The 20,455-nt window shown below is 35.8% G+C and overlaps 1 protein-coding gene across 2 annotated transcripts in view; it reads right to left on the reverse strand.

The window, feature by feature from the left end:
* Nucleotides 1–20,455, reverse strand: part of CNTN5 (contactin 5) — a 1,378,465-nt gene that overhangs the window by 57,681 nt on the left and 1,300,329 nt on the right. For both annotated transcript variants that reach the window (XM_044258257.1, XM_044258256.1), the window contains one exon: nt 18,512–18,661. In XM_044258257.1, the coding sequence (XP_044114192.1) occupies nt 18,512–18,661 (150 nt within the window). The remainder of the gene's footprint in view (nt 1–18,511; nt 18,662–20,455) is intronic.

A 20,455-nucleotide genomic window follows, 5' to 3' on the forward strand; every position in this document is an offset into this window, starting at 1 on the left:
TAGTCTGTCATCTCAAGACATCACAAGAAATTCAACTGAGAAAAAAAATGATACTATTAGAATAATAGCAGTGAATATGACCTAATTTATATAAAGAGCAAGTAAATCACTTATTAACTTGGTTTTTTATTAGCCATAGTTATTGCTGAATATAACAACATATGACATACCAGTTTGTTGACACCATGTCCCCAAACCACTGTTATATAATTCAAGTTCTAAATTTATTTTCTGGTCCATGCTATAGGTAAGGTACACAGGAGTGGAGCTGGTTTAACTGTATGCATAAAAGAACAGGGATCTAAGGATCCAAATATCCTTTCAGTGGGTGCAGTGGGTGATCTCTGAGATCTGAATGTTATCACAAATAGATAAGCATGTTAATTTGTTGATATGATATGACTATGGTTTATCATAGTACCATTTGTTTGTAGGAAAAAAAAAGGAACAACCATGCATGCACACTTCATGTTCATCTCTGACAACTGACAGTTAAATAATATTATACATAGTATCTACAACAGCCACCTACTTCATCTATTACATTGAAATCACTGTTTATTCCCTAAACTTAGGGTTTTGAATCTTCTTCTTTGAGGATATTTTCCCTATGATCATGGATGTTGTGGAGAGACTAGGCACTGAAGATTACTTTCTCTTTTATTCAGCTATCAAACATTACCTCAAAAGAGGATGTATGGAACCTTTAACTTAAAAGTTGGAGAGTAGGCTGTATTCTCTCTAGCTGAATATTTCTTGATGGTCATTTAAAAGATATGAGTAGGATAAAATACAAATAAATGACTATTTAAAGTTGATTTTTTTTCTTCTGAAGCTTTGGTAATCTCCACAATCCATTAATGCTTTTATTTTTTAGAAAACATATTTAGATTTTTCAAAAATTTTAACTTTTTTAAATAAAAAAGTGAAAAGACACTAGTAAAAAATTTGGTGAAAATTTCTACTTAAAGGAGAAAGAAAGCAAAATAACACTTTCTACAATGTGATTTGCTTTCCTGTGGGTAATTTCATCATTGAAGTATCCACAAATGACCCAGATTAGAAAATTTATTTTATTATTTGAAAGTAGTCTTTGAAGTTTTCCTATTGCTGCTAAATTCTTTTCAAGGAAGATAGCCCATATCAATTTAATGTAATATTTAGCCATAAATAAAGACATTCTGTTAAGTGAAATAAGCCAGACAAAGAAGGACAAATACTATATGATCTCGCTTGCATGTAGGATCTAAGAAAATGGAACTACTAGAAACAGAATAGATTTATTGTTGCCAGAGGTGGTGGATGGTGGGTAGAGGAAATGGGTGAAGATGGTCAAAAGATACAAACTACCAGTTACAAGATAAATAAGGTCTGGGTATGTAGTATATAGTTAACAATTCTGCATTATATATTTGAAAGTGGCTGAAAGAATAGATCTTAAAACTTCTTATCACAAGGGAAAAAATATAATGGTCTGAGGTGATAGATGTTAAATAAACTTACTCTGGAATCATGTCACAATATATACATGTTGTATATCCTTACACTGATAAAGTGTTATATGTCAACAATATCTCAATAAAACTAGAAAAGAAAGCAAAAAAAAAAAAAAAAGAAATATTAAGACTTTAATAACTAGGCACCAGACATTGTGTTTTGTTATCAGGATCAAAATGTTTGCATTAGGTACTCCTAATTGTCTTAAATTTCCCAATTTCATGCAGATGATCAATGGAATCTATATTCATTCATTTATTTTTCAAGTTATCGCTGCAGTCACAATTTCAGAGTCCACTGATTTTAATTATATCTTTTTATTTATAAAACAACTTATTCATGGTATGCAGGGATTTGACTTAATCTTTCAGTGCATTTGTGGTATAAAAGTTCTATAATTCTTGTTAGAACCATGAAATTAATATAATCAAACATCTGATAAATGCTTTTATTGAGTTCAGAGAAATACATATTTATTGAAAAACTAAATATATTTTCAATATAATTAATGAAAACCTGATTTAGAATTAAACAGCTAGATACTTTTTTCCTTTGGTTGGCTACTGATAAATGTCATCAGCTTATTAGCTCAGAGAATCAAGTTTACATGCATGATTAGTGGATTAAAGTCAGACTCTTCCGAGTTTCTTTCTGAGCAATGCTGTTCCATAAATGGATAATATTATTAACACTTTTTTCACAAGCTGTAAATGTCTTGCTATTTTGGGCCTTATCTGGCATGTTGAAATGTAGACTATTGTATCTTTCCACCTTATGCATTGGAAATACCACAAACACTCAGAGTGATCAAGCTATAGTAACTTAGTTTAAGCATGCATGACTTTAAGCCTGAATCTCAAAGGACTCAAAATATAATAGTTTGAACAATAGTTTGAACAAAGTCAATCGCTAACAACATGCCTTAATTTGCATTAAACTAAAAAAAGACAGGATGAAATTATTTACAAACTCTTTTTTCCTGAAAAACTTCTGTTATCTAATACTGTAGATGTTTATGCAGCTTATTTAATAATACAGCTTTCTTAGACACCTAGGAGAGCACATGTATTTTAAGAGTTTAATGATAATCCAGCAACTGTTTGAAAAGAAAGTTGCAAAAGTATAGGAAGAAGAACGGAGTTTGTTTATACAATAATGTTGGGAGTCAAGAAGGAAATTAAAACAATTCCTACCTGAATTGACATATGTAGCACACAAACATTTCAGTTAACTGATTATTATTTAAGTTCATCTTATACAGTTAGTTAAGTTTAAAGAATATCCAAAACAAAAAGTAGCAGTGGCATTTTCTAAAGAGTTCAAATAATGCTTTTACTCCTATTAGTAGGATAGATAAGGTGATATGCACAAATTGAAATGTGTTTTTGTGGGAGTGAGTAAGGTCTGGGCTTGGGTTTCAGTCCTACCATTCCAGCTAAACTCGTTAGCTGAAAATATTTATTTACTTTGTTGTCTTTCACAAAGATATAGCCTACTTTTTAAAGTTATTTTTCAAAATTATTTATTACGATGCCTGGAACTATAATTTATAAATATTACCTAATGCTATCATCTACTTAGATTTCAAAAAGAGAAAATGGTGAAGTCTTCTGTGATAAACATTAGGTTTATTTTCTATGATACACATTAGTTAAAGTTCAACATATGTAATCTTGAAAGAGATTATCCCCTTGAAAATATGGATAATATTGCTTTGATAGTACCATGGTAATTATACTTTCAGTTTTGGCTCAGCTTGTTTAAATTTGGAAACCTAGGCAATATACCAGTTTTGATTTACAAAAGAGGTTATTTTAGAAAATATAAGATTTCTCTGATTTGTGAATTTTCTTTTTTTTAATTTTATTTTATTATTTTTTTTCATTTATTTATTTTCAGCATAACAGTATCATCATTTTTTCACCACACCCAGTGCTCCATGCAATCCGTGCCCTCTATAATACCCACCACCTGGTACCCCGACCTCCCACCCCCCCGCCACTTCAAACACCTCAGATTGTTTTTCAGAGTCCATAGTCTCTCATGATTCACCTCCCCTTCCAATTTACCCCAACAATTTTCTAATAAATGGCAATAAAAAGTACAGGAAGTTTATATATACAATAAATGGTGTTTACCTCAACTTATATTTTCTTAGCTTTATTTATATGGGTTCACAAGCAATTAGAAGCCGAGGATGGGTAAAATAACCTTCAAATGAGATTTGTTGATGCATGTGGTTAAAAAAAAAGGAAAAAGCAAGAGAAAGAAGGGAGGAAGGAAGACAGGTAACTTGAAATCACTGTCTTTGGTAGAAATATAAAATTCCAACTTTACCTCTTAACTGGTAACCTTGTGCAAGTTTTTAAACTTTCTAATTCTGCTTTCTCATCTGTAAAATGAGGATAAACACTTCTTGCTTTAGAGGGTTTATGTGGCAAATAAATGATGTAATAAAGGGCAAGTACTTAGCATAGAGCCTGGAACATGGTTCATGATTTATCACTGGTTTATGGTATTATGGGGACTAGGAAGATAAGAAAAGTCATACTTGAGTGTCTCATATTCACTCCTGAGTTGATAACTTTGCATCACCCTTTTATCTTTCATGCTCAAGTCTTCTACTGTTCTTCCATCACTTAACTATTAATCAGAAAAGACATCCCTAAAAATTAGCCACATTTCTTTTATAAAGGCTTTTGTAAAATTGCCATCTCTGCCTGCAAAATGCCTCTGAAAACGGAGACAATTTCTTGAATATATTTTGTAGAAAAGACTTACCTGGACCAAAGGAGCTTCATGATTTAAAAATACTGTCTGCTTAGTTTAGCAGTATTTTCTTTTAGATTTTCTTAATTATTTCATCTGAATGCTTAATTTTTAATATAATATTTTCTTAGACACATATACTGGAGATACCTTTAAAAACCCTATAGCTTTCTGTCTTTTCTCTGCACACATCAGTGTCTGACAACAGTGGATTTTCTAATTGTCCTCTATAAATAATTTTTGGTCTGGCCTTCAAAATCCCATTAAATGCTGTTTACAAGCCAACACACATAACCCCAGAGAAAGCAAATTTAACCTTATTTTATTTTATTTTTTTCAACATTATTTTATATTACAGAAGTATTTTATTGTGTTCCTTTCAAAATTTTTGAACTCAGTGAAGTTTCCTGAGCAATTATCAGGGACAAGAACTTTGAAGATGCAAATAGGAACAAACCAAGATCCTTTCAGAAGTAAGGAGATAATATACAGTGAAAGAAGCTAATAGAAAATTAAATGAGACTTCTGGACTTGAGATTAGTCAGACGTAACCTCAACTGCTAATGTGAAGTTGGTTGGACAAAACCACAGAATTGGTAAGATCAGAAAAACCAAATTTTATGATCCTTTTTCATTTTCCCCCTCTAGCTCATATACATAGGATTTTAGCATAAGGAAGGTTTTGGAAGAAGGCTGTCAGCTTAGTACATGAATGTGCTGTGGCATCTCCTTCCATCATTAGCTGTTGGTAGAAGAGAAACGTGTGTGCCATTTCCCTCTCATGCTAAGTGAAAAGAGGAGAGAACACTGCTGCAGAGAGTACAGATTCTTATTTCTTACACTGTGGCTGAATGCTGTTGAACTTCAAAATTTTGTAATATGACCCAGTCCCATGCTCTACCACTGAGCAGAGACCAAAGTAGCTCTTGAGAATATCCTTGAGAACACAGAATTTGGCAAGTCAGAAATGTGATTACTGTGGGGCAAGTGGACACTATGGAAGGTAAGTTTAAATAGGCTTGTTGAGGTGACATCCAATTAAGCTGTCTGCTAGTGGACAGGATAGTCTCCAAAGAATCCAATGTAATATGTAAGAGAAGCAGTGTGTGGACAAATGCTGTCTCATATTGCACTCAACACCCATAGGTATATTAAAAATTGTACCACCTAATTATGTTTTCTTCTTCTTTTCTGGCCTGGAAAGTGCCTGAAACACAGCTAGAGATTGAGGGAATAAAAAGAAGAAAGAAAAGACAAATTGTAGCTCTTGGGTCAAGCCTTTGGGATAGAGGAAGAGAGACATGGAGATGGATGTGAGATTAAAGTTCTTATTTAAATGAAAATAGATGTTTTTAATATTTGAAAATGAGACTTCCCCAATACTGAAAAGTGTCTTGGAGATTCTATCTATCTATCTATCTATATACATATCTATATATCTATATCCATATCTATATCTATCTATATCACATATATATGTGTATATATATATATATAAAATTTGGAACTAAAGTCAGAGATCAGATGAAGCATAATGGAAAGCAATGATGGGAGAAGAATACAAGTATTTTCTGCTTAAATTTTATAGAGTTCAGTCTATATAATAAACCATTTACATAACTATGATAGTGCAGAAAGTGCTAAGGGGCCAGGAAAGATTTTTATCTGATTGTGTACTTGACACTCCTATTTATCTGGTCAACCATTTATTTATTAAGTATAGAAAAAATATTTTGTCTTATGTGGCCTAAAGTATGTGTGTGTCATTTTCCATTTCAGAGTCAAAAAAGAATGGCGGGTCAGATGTTAAGCAACTGGAATGCTATATGAATGTGGAACATATTTTTTAAGCAAGTTCTTTCATTTGACACTTATTTTTTTTCTGCTCCTTTGTCTTGTCTACACTATAAGCAAAGCAAATGACCACATGTTGGGACAATATCACAATCCACTTATAAACTGATACCTGGCTAGATAACAAATACAGCATGGTAAACTAAACAGAGATGGAGACAGAGATTTAGAGGAGAGGCATGTTCTGTACTTTGCACCACATTCTGAAAGGCTTTCTTGACTTCCAAGCCATCAGGTGGGCTTGTTGGTACACGGACTGCAGCAGAGACTTCTCAATAAGATAGCATATTGGAGGAGCCAGATGCAAGACAAGAGATCAGGTGACTCTCACTATATCAACAAAATGGTGTTTAACCTAAAAGTATTTCCTCAATATGAAAAAAGTGACATGCATGATTACTATTATTTAAATTTCCATTGAACAAAGAAATAATGTTTAAATACATCATGATGATGATTATGATGATGATGATGATAAATGGCTAATAGTAAGCATTTACAATGTGCCAGGTACTATGCTAAGTTCTTTGCATGCATTATATTATTTAATAGAACAAGGCAATGGAGTAGGTTGTGATTCTGTCTCCATTTTATAAGTGAGAAAATTGAGACTCGAGCAAGGTATATATCTTACCTACATTTACTGCTAGTAAACAGCCCAGAACATTAATCCAGATCTGCCTAATTCCAAAACTCAGACTCCTAATTACAAGTTGAAGACAGACCTTCTTTTCTCTCATTCTTTTGTTATCAATCTCTTTATTTCATCATAATTTGAAAATAAAGAACTACAAATATTGAGATTTATATCCAATGCTTTGATAATAATAGACATTTTATATTGCAGAGAAAAGCAAACCTTTTTAGATAATAGGTTAAATCATTTAACTCTATCTTATCTCCTTTTCATTTATTTTTCAACAATTAGTGTTATAAAATACACAATTTATGAGGCACCTGAGTGGCTCAGTCAACTCAGTATCTGACTCTTGATTTTGGCTCAGGTCATGTTCCCAGTGTTGTGAGATCAAGTTCCCTGTCAGGCTCCACACTCTATGCAGAATCTTCTTGAGATTCTCTCTCTACCTATCTCTCTGCCCACTCCCCCATGCACATACATGCTTTCTTGTTCTCAAACAAACAAATAAATAAATAAAATCTTAAAAAAATTAAACACATAATTTATGGAACATTAAAGTTCAATTAAGTGAAAGAATTACTGTTGTATCAGTTCTACACATTTTTCCGTTTCTATTATCATGTGTATTTCAAATTCATTTCCTAAGACATGATTTTTTTTTCTTTTTAAATAATAAAACATTTCCACTACTCATCCCCAAATTTTATACTGGTTTGATAATAGTAACACATTTCCAAAACTAAACACAGGTTATATCTATCTATCACCCATCATCTATCTATCATCTATCTATCATCTATCTATATCTATCAACTAACTAAAACTTGTAAGAAAATCGTACTACAAATAAATAAATAAATAAATAAATGTACATTGAAGTACAAAAATATGTATATTATTATTTTGATATTCTAATAATAAGAGATCAGATCAAACCAATTTATTTTATACTTATTGACTGCTAGGGGTATTTTGATGACTGTAAAATTCAAAATATACCCTTGAGTGAAATTCAAAATATACCCTAGAGGAAACTGCAAAAAACAATAAACTATTTTGGTGTGTGGGAGAGAAACAACTTTAAAGTAAAATTGCTTTACTAAACCTGCCTTGGGATTTAGAATATTCTAGTAAATATGGGAATTTTAAAGGAACATAAAACTTTCAACTCAGTATCTTGAATGTGACATCTTTTCTCTTTTAAGTAGCTCTGTTGATTTTCAGAGATAAGTTCGTCCATTAGAACTGCATCATCTTTTAAAATACAGGACATGTACTTAAAAGAGGCAGAGTATGTCACTTGAGAAGACATCTCAGGATATTTGTATCCCTTTTAATCTGTGCCACCTAACAAAACAGGCACAAAAATCAACACTTGTTTCAACACCATTAGCAGCTCTATCCCTTTGTGGCACCAAAGCAAAAGAAGCATAAAGTAGGCAGTATAAACCTTCCTCAACTAACTTTCAAGGGGAGTGTTTTGTGCATTTTTCATACTATTTCCTTTCTCTTCCATGAGATTTTAGTGAACTAAAGTATGCCATGTATATAGAACTCATGATAAAATGGAGAGGCAGGAACTATGTGATTGAGGTAATTGCCTGAAGAGATGAGGGACAACTCTTTCAGAATGTATCATCTGAATGCAATTTAGCATAAAAAATAGAACTGTTTTGCTATAGTCTTTTTTAATAATACAAGGAGATTTATATTAGAAAAAGTCTAAGAGGATTATTCATCTCAAACGGATTATTTATTCTCAAAATGAATATTTATAGAGAGACTCTGAATTAGGCATAGTCTTTGCCTTTGTTTAAACACAATTAACAATATGCAAAATAAGGCAGTTCTTTTTAGAAAATATATGAGCATAAGTACTAATATTGGCAGTCATTTCAATATCTGCACAGTGAGTACATAAAATGAGGAATGACTAACCTGTTATACTCTTAATTAGTGAACACCTGTACACAATGAAAGCATGGCTGATTTATGAATGCATGAAAATCTAACCAGGCAATTAATGTTCAATTTAAAATTCACACTATTGAAAAAGTAGCAGAAAGAACAACTTGTACTAGGCAAATCACAAAAGCAGAAAAGTTACATTTTCTGTGAATGAATCCTTTCCAACATATTTAGGCTACTTTATCTTTTATTATCTTGGTTGCTTAATTTTTATATAGAAATAATCTGAACATCTTCTGTAGAGCTATTCCAACTTAGTGTAATAACCATTTGTTATTTTTTTTCTCCCTTTTTAAAAAAAGGTCAGACCTGGTGTGTTTTGGAGAAATAATCAAATATTTCTGTAGTTTATTTTAATTATTGTAAGCTTTGTTCAATTTGTAAGAAGTCACAAATCACATTTTTTGGTCCAATTCTATAACTATAATACAAAAGGGACAGTTAATTGTTAGTCTTCTATGTATATGTATCTCTCACCTGGGTACTGGTTGGGTAAGAGCATATGAAGGTAAAAAAGAAATGTTCTCTTCTAATCTTTCAATAAAATCACACACCAGTGCCAGACACTGTTCTAGGTGCTAAGGACAGAACACTAAAAAATTAGATACAAATCCTCATTCTAAGTGCATTTATATTCTAATGATTATTGAGATTTGTATGTTTTCATGGAGTATAAAAATATTAAAATTTGATTTTCCCCTGCCTGTATCTGCAATATATACCCCTTTCTCTATTTTCAGATTGTTTTCATCAATTTTTTAATAAATAAATAATTTTTTAAAAATTTCTTTTTAGCGTAACAGAATTCATTGTTTTTGCAACACACCCAGTGCTCCATGCAATACACGCCCTCCTTAATACCCACCACCTGGCTCCCCCAACCTCCTACCCCCTGCCCCTTCAAAACCCTCAGGTTGTTTTTCAGAGTCCATAGTCTCTCATGGTTCACCTCCCCTTCTAATTTCCCTCAACTCCCTTCTCCTCTCCATCTCCCTATCTCCTCCATGATATTTGTTATGCTCCACAAATAAGTGAAAACATGTGATAATTGACTCTCTCTGCTTGACTTATTTTACTCAGCATAATCTCTTCCAGTCCTGTCCATGTTGCTACAAAAGTTGAGTATTCATCCTTTCTGATGGAGGCCTAATACTCCATAGTGTATATGGACCACATCTTCCTTATCCATTTATCCGCTGAGGGGCATCTTGGTTCTTTTTACAGTTTGGCAACCTTGGCCATTGCTGCTATAAACACTGGGGTACAGATGGCCCTTCTTTTCACTGCATCTGTATCTTTGGGGTAAATACCCAGTAGTGCAATTGCAGGGTCATGCTGAAGTTCTATTTTTAATTTCTTAAGGAATCTCCACACTGTTCACCAAAGTGGCTGCACCAACTTGCATTTCCACCAACGGTGTAAGACGGTTCCCCTTTCTCCACATCCTCTCCAACACACCGTGTTTCCTGTCTTGCTAATTTTGGCCATTCTAACTGGTGTAAGGTGTTATCTCAATGTGGTTTTAATTTGAATCTCCCTGATGGCTAGTGATGATGAACATTTTTTTATGCGTCTGATAGCCATTTGTATGTCTTCATTGGAGAAGTGTCTGTTCATATCTTCTGCCCATTTTTTGATATGATTATCTGTTTTGTGTGTGTTGAGTTTGAGAAGTTCTTTATAGATCCTTGATATCAACCTTTTGTCTGTACTGTCATTTGCAAGTATCCTCTCCCATTCCATGGGTTGCCTCTTTCTTTTGTTGACTGTTTTCATCAATATTATTGATGTTTGTGTTTGCCTAAGCTAATGTTCTATTGTACACCTTTTAATACGCTATTTTATAAGGACATAAGAGATAAATTACAGTAAAATTTTGTTAAAAATAGTCAAAAAGTTTACCAAAATTTTTCTTTTCTTTTTTTCCAGATGCTGGGCAAGATATTTTAAAATACATTTTTATTTTATTTTTTTAATTTAATTTAATTTTAAAGTTTAATTTAATTTTATTTTTTTTCAGTGTTCCAAAGTTCATTGTTTATGCACCACACCCAGTGCTCCTCCTACCACTAGGATCACCCAACCCCCCACCCTCCTCCTTTCCAAAACCCTCAGTTGTTTCTCAGAATCCACAGTCTCTCCTGATTTGTCTCCCCTCTGATTTCGCCCAACTCACTTCTCTTCTCCATCTCCCAATGTTTTCCATGTTATTCCTTATGCTCCACAAGTAAGTGAAACTGTATGATAATTGACTCTCTCTGCTTGACTTATTTCACTAAGCATAATCTCTTCCAGTCCTGCCTATATAGATACAAAAGTTGGGTATTCCACATTTCTGATGGAGGCATAATACTCCATTGTATATATGGACCATATCTTCTTTATCCATTTGTCTGTTGAAGGGCACCTTGGCTCTTTCCACAGTTTGGTGACTATGGCCACTGCTCCTATGAACATTGGGATACAGGCGGCCTATCTTTTCACTACATCTGTATCTTTGGGGTAAATATCCCGTAGTGCAATTGCAGGGTCATAGGGTAGCTCTATTTTTAATTTCTTAAGGAATCTCCACACTATTTTCCAAAGTGACTGCACCAACTTGCTTTCCCATGAACAGTGTAAGAGGGTTTCCTTTTTTCCACATCCCCTCCAACACTTGTTTCCCATCTTGTTGGTTTCGGCCATTCTAACCGGTGTAGGGTGGTATCTCAATGTGGTTTTAATTTGAAACTTCCTGATGGCTAGTGATGATGAACAGTTTTTCATGTGTCTGTTAGCCATTTGTATGTCTTCTTTGGAGAGTGTCTGTTCATTTCTTCTGTCCATTTTTTGACATGATTATCTGATTTGTGTGTGTTGAATTTGAGGAGTTCTTCATAGATCTTGGATATCAGCCCTTTGTCTGTAGTGTCATTTGTGAATATCTTCTCCCATTCTGTGGGTTGCCTCTTTATTTTGACTGTTTCCTTTTCTGTGCAGAAGCTTTTGATCTTGATGGAGTCCCAAAAGTTCACTTTCCCTTTTGTTTCCTTTGCTTTGAAGACATGTCTTGAATGAAATTGCCATAGCCAATGTCGAAGAGGTTTCTGCTTATGATTTCCTCTAGGATTTTGATAGATTCCTGCCTCACATTGAGGACTTTCGTCCATTTTGAGTTTATCTTTGTGTATGGTGTAAGAGAATGGTCAAGTTTCATTCTTCTACTAATAGCTGTCCAATTTTCCTAGCAACATTAATTGAAAAGATTGTCTTTTTTCCACTGTATATTTTCCCCTGCTTTGTCAAAGATTATTTGACCATAGAGTTGAGGGTCCATGTCTGGGCTCGCTACTCTGTTCCATTGGTCAATGTGTCTGTTTTTGTGCTAGTACCATGCTGTCTTGTAGCATTGTAGTAAAGCTTGAGATCAGGCAATGTGATGCCCGCAGCTTTGTTTTTCCTTTTCAACATTTCCTTAGCAATTTGGGGTCTCTTCTGATTCCATATAAATTTTAGGATTGTTTGTTCCAGCTCTTTGAAAATTCCTGGTGTAATTTTGATGGGGAAGGCATTGAAAGTATAGATTGCTCTAGGCAGTACAGATATTTTAAAAATGTTTATTCTTCCAATCCATTAGCATGGACTACTTTTCCATCTTTTTGTGTCTTCAATTTCTTTCATGAGTTTTCTGTAGTTCTCGAGTACAGATCCTTTACCTCTTTGGTTAGATTTATTCCCAGGTACCTTATGGTTCTTGGTGCTATAGTAAATGGAATCTATTCTCTCATTTCCCTTTCTATATTTTTATTGTTAGTGTATAAGAAAGCAAGTGATTTCTGTACATTGATTTGGTATCCTGCCACATTACTGAATTGCTGTGTGAGTTTAGTAGTTTGGGGGTGGAGTCTTTTGGGTTTTCCATATAAAGTATCTGGACGTCATCTGTGAAGAGAGAGTTTGACTTCTTCATTGCCAGTTTGAATACCTTTTATCTCTTTTTGTTGTCTGATTGCTGTTGCTAGGACTTCTAGTGCTATATTGAATAAGAGTAGTGAGAGTGGGCATCCTTGCGTGTGCCTGATCTCAAAGGGAAGGCTGTTAGCTTTTCCCAATTGAGAATGATATTCACTGTTGGTTTTTCATAGATGGATTTTTATGAAGTTGAGGAATGTTGCCTCTATCCCTATACTTTGAAGTGTTTTAATCAGGAACTGATGCTGTATCTTGTCAAATGCTTTTTCTGCACCAGGTGAGAGGACCATGTGGTTCTTCTCTCTTCTCTTATTGATTTGTTCTATCACATTGCTTGATATGCAAATGTTGAACCACCTTTGTATCACATGGATAAATCCCACCTGGTCATGGTGGATAATCTTTTTAATTTACTGTTGGATCCAATTAGATAGACTCTTGTTGAGAATCCTGGCATCCATCTTCATCAAGGATATTGGTCTGAAATTTGTCTTTGCTTGGTTTGGGGAGCAGGATAATTCTGGCCTCATAGAAAGAGTCTGGAAGTTTTCCTTCTATTTCCATTTTTTGAAAGAGCTTAAGGAGAATAGGTATTATTTCTTCTTTGAATGTTTGATAGACTTCTTCAAGAATCCATCAGGTCCTGGGCTCTCATTTTTTGGGAGGTTTTTGATAACTGCTTCAATTTTGTTACTAGATATTGGTCTATTCAGGTTGTCAGTTTCTTCCTGATTCAGTTTTGGAAGTTTATAGCTTTCTAGGAATGCAATCATTTCATCTAGGTTGCTTAACTTATTGACATATAACTGTTGATAATAATTTCTGATGATTGTTCTATTTCCTAATTTGTAGCTGTGATCTCTCCCTTTCATTCATAATTTTATTAATTTGGGTATTCTTTCTTCTTTTGGATTAGTTTGGCCAGTGGTTTATTGATCTTAATGATTCTTAAAAAAAAAAAAAAAACAGTGTCTAGTTTCATAGCTTCTAGTTTCATTGATGTGTTCTACTGTATCTCTAGTTTCTACCTCATTGGTGTCTGTTCTAATCTTGATTATTTCCCTTCTTGTGCATGGGTTGGCTTGATTTGTTGATTTTCCATTTCTTTAATGTGTAAAGAGAGCTGGTGTATTCTGGATTTTTCAGTTTTTTTTTTTTTTTTTTTTTTAAGGAGTCTTGAATGGCTATGTATTTCTCCCTTAGGACCAACTTTGTTGTATCCCATAGGTTTTGGACCAATGTGTCTTCATTCTCATTGGCTTCCATGAATTGTTTAAGTTTTTCTTTGATTTCCTGGTTGATCCAAACATTCTTAAGCAGGGCGATCTTTAGCTTCCAAATGTTTGAATTCCTTCCAAGCTTTTCCTTGTAGTTGAGTTCCGGTTTCAAAGCATTGTGGTCTGAGAATATGCAGGGAACAATCTTTTGGTATTGGTTGAGCCCTGATTTGTGACCCAGTATGTGGTCTATTCTGGAGAAAGTTCCATATGCGCTCAAGAAGAATGAGTATTCTGTTGTTAGAGGGAGGAATGTTCTGTATATATCGGTGAGGTCCATCTGGTCCAATGTGTCATTCAATACTCTTGTTCCTTTATTGATTTTCTGCTTGGATAATCTATTTTTGAGAGTGGTGTGTTGAGATCCCATATTATTAATGTATTCATATCAATATGACTCCTTATCTTGATTAACAGTTGTCTTATGTAGTTAGCTGCTCCCATATTGGGGGCATAAAATATTTACAATTGTTAGATCTTCTTGGTGGATAGACCCTTTAAGAATGATATAGTGTCCTTCTTTATCTCTGTCTACATTCTTTAGCCTAAAATCTATTTATCTGATATGAGAATCACTGCTCCAGCTTTCTTTTGAGGCGCATTGGCATGGAAGATATTTCTCCATCCCTTCACTTTCAGTCTGGATATATATTTAGATTCCAAATTGGTATCTTGTAAATAGCACATCAATGGTCCTATCATTTTATCCAGTCTGCAACTCTGTGCCATTTTATGTGAGCATTTAGGCCATTCACATTGAGACTGATTATTGAAAGGTATGTTTTTCTTGACATTATGTTGCTTGTGAAGTCCTTGTTTCTATAGATTGTTTCTGTAAATTTCTATTCTATTTCACTCTTGGGTTCTTTCTTCTTTTATAGAACTCCTCCCCCCCCCCCCTAATATTTCTTGTAATGCTGGCTTGGTGGTCACATACTCCTTTAAACCTTGCTGGTCTTGGAATTTCTTTATCTCTCCATCAATTTTGAATGTTCACCTTGCTGGATAAAGTATTCTTGGCTGCATGTTCTTCTCATTTAGTGGCCCAAATTCGTCTTTTCAGACCTTTCTGGCTTTCCAGGTTTCTGTGGACAGGTCTGACATTATTATGATGGACCTTTCTCTGTACCTAAGGAATCTCTTCCTCCTAGCTTCCCTCTGAAGCTCTTGTCTAAAATTATGATTCGTCAGTCTCACAATCAAGTGCCTTGAGGTCCTTCTAGATTTACTGATCTTGGTGGAGTGTTCTGTCTGCCTCTAAGACATGAATACTGTTTCCATTCCCCTATTGTGAAAAATTTCACCCAGAATTTGTTCAGCTATATCTTCTAGTAGTCTCTCTTTCCACTCCCTCAAGGATCCAATAATTCTGACATTGGAATGTTTCATGGCATCATTTATTTTCCTAATTCTGTTTTCATGGCTTCTAAGCTATTTCTTTCATGCCTCCGTCTGATCCCTTTTCTCCATCAGTTTGTCCTCTAGATCACTAATTCTATCTTTTGCTTTGGTTACCTTAGCTGGTAGTGAATTTAGATTAGATTGGATCTCACTAATAGCACTTTTAATTTCTTCCCAGGTGACTTTCACTTCTGCCCTAATTCAATTCCATGTTGATACTAATGGTTTTCTCCAACCTAGCCTTGTCTGGATAATTGTTACCCTGAATTCCCTTTCTGACATACTGTTTATGTTCATACCCAATAGCTCTGATGGACAGGGCACAGTCTCTGTCTTTTTCCTCTGTTGGGTGTTCTTCCTCCTAGTCGTTTTGCTGAGAGGTGGTTGAGGGGTTGTATAGCTGAATATAAAAATTATGATCCAGGCAAGGTGTACCCTGGAACACTTCAGAGCAATTGGAAGTCACCACCAAAAAGATATAAAAAATAAAAAAGAGAGAGAGAGAGAGAGAAGAAAAAAAGAGAATACCCAGCCAGAATGAGCCCCCAAAGTAAGATTTATGAGGTATACAAACAAAAAGACCAACAAAAGTAAATGACAAGGAAACAAAAAGAACTCAGCCAAAATGAACCCCAAGGATAAGTTTTATATAATACCAGAACAAAAACAAATACACAGAAACACTGACAGAAGAAAAAGGTGGGAGGGTGGTTATAAATCCTCAATGTGGGAGAGGAAGGTTATTTTGATTCTTCCTGGGTGTGTCTTGATATTTTGTTAAAGGACTCAACTTTCCAGAGATAAAGGGAGATTAAAAATGGTTTATACATAGGGGTAGTATTGATTAGGGAAAGAGGATTACCTTGAAGCTTATATCTATATGTATATTAAAAAATAGAAAAGAAAAAGAAAACACAGGTATATGTATGAAAAAAGTTCTAGTTAAAGGTTATTAGGGAATTTGTTGTATTGAACCTCTCGTTATAATGGTAAATAGGTTAAAAAAATTAAAAAGAATGAGAATAGTGAGAAAAATATATGTTGTGTCTATGAAATATACAGCTTTTGGGGCAATGCTGGGGGCTTAATATCTTCTTTTCCCCTGATGTTGGGGTTTTACAGTTTCATGGGGACCCTGTGGTGGTTGACCTCTCACTCTTTTGGCTTGTTTTCTGGGGGAGGACCTGCTGCATTGTTTTTCAGTCAGTTTTCCTTGGGTTGAGTCCTCCTCCCCCTGTCAAGGGGCTGGGCTCTGTGGAAACCGATCTTTTAGCCTTTTGTTCTCTGAATGTTTTTGTTCTTTGGTGGCCTTTTTCAGCTTTTCAGAGGTTTAGTGGAAAGCAAAGTGCACCCAGACCTCCATCTCAGAGAGAAGCCTCAGTCTGCTACCCTCTGGGTGGTCCAGAACACACAGACTCCCTCTTTGCAAACTCCACTGAACCGTGCAGCCTCCTCCCACAGGCAGTGCATGTCCCCAGCCACCATCTCAGGGTCACCTGAAGTGCCCGCTTGTCTCTACACCCAAGTGTCACTAAAACTGTGAGTGGTATTGGTTCAGGGGGGCTGCTTCTGGTGGCTGCTTTTGCCAGGACTGCTGTCTGGGGCCCAGACCTTGCAGTTGCACAGGTCGCCACTGAGGGATCACGACCAGAGATCTTGCTGACTCCTTCAGGCCTGGGCTAGGAGCATACAGACCCACAGCCAGTCCTAGAGATCACTGGCTAGCACCCGAACAGAGCTTTTTCAGGCACTGGTGGGGAGTGGGTCAGACCCTGGTATCACAGTGCTCACAAAAGGGTGAAAGGCTGTAGTTCTAGAGAGTATAGGCTGGCACCCACACCAGATATCCTCTTGCTGGGGCGGGAGTGCACCCAGCCAAGTGGTGATAAAGCCCCACAACCCCAGGGGCTCAGGGACCAGGAACTGGAGGCTCCACTGCACTCTCTCCAGCATGAGTGGGTGCCTGCAGTGACCACCCTTGGTCCATGGCTTAGACCTTGCCCATGACTGCCCGATTCTATCAGTTGCCCTTTAAGATCTTTTGCTCTTTTTGAGTGCTTTTAAGCAGACTCCAAGTTAACACTGGTTCCCAATCACAGGACACTCTCATATTGGGGGTATTACTTTCCAGTGGGTCACTTCTGGTGGCTTCCTCCCCTTTTGTTTGTTCTGCAATATCAGTCCAAGCATTCCCACTCTGCTTTACCTCTCCACTGGTGTCTTCTGCCCCTGTAGAGATCCAGAAGTGTATAATCCCACATATCAGGCTGATTTCATAGGTGTTCAGAGTGTTCTGGTAGATAATTAGCTCACTTTAGGGGACTGGTTAAAACAGGATCTCCTACTTCTCTGCTATCTTTTAAATAAAGCTGCTAATTCTCTTATATGACAACTAGAAACATTTTAGAGGTTCTTCATTCCAAAAGGCCAGAAGGTTGCTGTGTTTTCCTTCAGGAAGGAGATGGATATTTATTGTAATCATAGATATAAAGCAGTAGGCAAGTTAAGATGATGTTTGCTTGGCTGAATATAATTTATGTCAGGTCCATGGGGAAGGTCAATATAAAGGGTTTTAAGGAACTACACTGCAATTATAGCTAATTGTTACCACTGGAGAAAAAGAGGGTGTTCCTATCTATTCTAAATTTTATGGAATTGTTATATTGAATGAGTATATAATCAGAAAAAAACTAACTGCATCAATTTCATGGTAACTTGAAGATGAATACTAGGGTTGGGAGGAAATTGAAGAATCTACATGCACGTGTGGAAACAAGGAGCAAAAGATCTGAAAACAGGGCGCCTGGGTGGCTCAGTGGGTTAAGCCGCTGCCTTCGGCTCAGGTCATGATCTCAGGGTCCTGGGATCGAGTCCCGCATTGGGCTCTCTGCTCCGCAGGGAGCCTGCTTCCTCCTCTCTCTCTCTTTGCCTGCTTGTGATCTCTCTCTGTCAAGTAAATAAAATAAAATCTTTAAAAAAAAAAATCTGAAAACAAAGTGAAAGAATTATTTTAAAGGAAATAATTTTATGATGTCCGGGTAAATGAATGAGCAAAAATTATACTAAATAAAGAAAACAGCCATGGTTAATTCAACTTGCTTTCAAAGTGATTAGAGGCATGCCAAATTGATTTCTGACTCTCCAAAATTCTTACCTGCTTCATTTGTGCGGATCATTCGAGACGGGGTGCTTGGATCTCCAGTCCCAATTGGATTGGTGGCCACCACTCTAAATTCATATTCCACCCAAGGGTTAAGGTCCACTGCCATAGCTGACTCCATGTCCCCTGTTATAATTTCTGGGACTATGGAGGGGAAAGAGATTTCATGGCATTAGGAGGACTCAGAAATAGTTACAAATGGCAATCAAGGATATCACAGATACTAACAGAATCAGCAGGTCCAATAATAAGGAATTATGCATGGTCATTGTGTCACCTCTGGTCTCATTAGTAAAATGAAAATCAATCTTCAGGAAATAAGCACTTGCACATGTTAAAGATTATTGTAGTTGATTAGAATTCTTTCATCTCATCTTAATACATAAATTGCTATAACAAAACTTGCCATTATGTACACTAAAACCATTTTGTCAAGCCCTCAGCCTCAAATAAGAAGGCAACTAAGTGTTATAATTTAAGCAAACGGTTCTTAAATTTCTAGGGAATTTTCTTGAGCAGTTTGCCCCTTGCAGTTCTGGCAAACATGCTTGGCCACTTGGCAGTTCAAAGCAGTGGATTAAGAATACATCTCTTTAATTAAAAAAAAAAAATCCAGTTTGTGCATTCTAAGTGGAAGCTCTGCAGCTTTTCTTGGAGTGACTTTTGTACAATATTTTGATTTTATTAAGGCATAAAATTGTCGATACAATTATCACAGAGTAAAATACTTGTTACATAGTATACATATTCTAATTGAGACTGATTTTCTTGTTCACTCATCTCTGCTGTGTAAGAAATATTTCTGGAAGAACATTTGCTACAGGGGTGATAATAGGGAAAAGGGAGAACATTCCTTATGATGTGCAAAGATCCTCCAGATCTATGTCAGTCCTAGATTTTTGTTTAAGCATGGTAAAATGGGGGAGGATTTTGATTTGAGGACTCAGTGCAGTTTTACTATGACAAGATGGAATTAAATGCATTTGGATTTTACATGAAAATTTATTTTGAAACGTGTCAAGAGAATGTTACCAACTAATCCGTCCATGAAAGGTAAATGATCAGAGCATAGGCAGTGTGGGCTGCCTGACAAATCTCATAGCACCAAAAAGCTGATTTTTTTTTTTTTTTTTTTTTCCCAGCAGTGAAATGAGACCTGGGGCAATAGTCTGTCTCTCCTTGCTGCACTGGCAACTGAGCAATATCCTTGGAGTCTAAGAGATAGAGGGAGAAAGGCCACCACCCAGTCTATAGCTTGGTGAAATGCTGAGTTGTGCTTGCCAAACATAAATGTAGAAGAGTTCCCCAGACACTTAGCCCTCTCTAGCGCCTAACCTACATTTTACCATCAATACTTGTTTTGATCTACCAAAGAAGTATCTCACTGCAGGGGTGCCTGGGTGGCTCAGTGGGTTAAGCCACTGCCTTCAGCTGGGGTCATGATCTCGGGGTCCTGGGATTGAGCCCCGAATCGGGCTCTCTGCTCGGCAGGGAGCCTACTTCCTTCTGACTCTCTGCCTGCCTCTCTGCCTACTTGTGATCTCTCTCTCTGTCAAATAAATAAATAAAATCTTAAAAAAAAAAAAAAAAAAGAATTACCTCACTGCTTAATTTACATCTGTTTGTCAGTTACCTCAAACAACTCCAGACATCTAGGTCATCCCTCAACCCTTTTATTCCAATCCTGATTATTCTGCACATTTCCTTTTCTGCCCTAGTTCCCATCCTTCCCTACTCTGTGAAATCTTTTACTGTGACCTCTGGAATTCATTATCCAATATTAGCAAAATCCCCTGTATCTTATTTTCTTCCTGAACTTTCTTCCAGTCTTATCAGTCTCTATTGCTGGTTTCTTTTCATCTTCCAGATGCACCCAATTCTACTAACTCTTTGGTGATCGTATCTAGTCTCATAGTTTAAAATACCATCTGGAGGTCA

The sequence above is a fragment of the Neovison vison genome, chromosome 7 (assembly GCF_020171115.1).
Source record: "Neovison vison isolate M4711 chromosome 7, ASM_NN_V1, whole genome shotgun sequence".
Lineage (NCBI taxonomy): Eukaryota > Metazoa > Chordata > Mammalia > Carnivora > Mustelidae > Neogale > Neogale vison.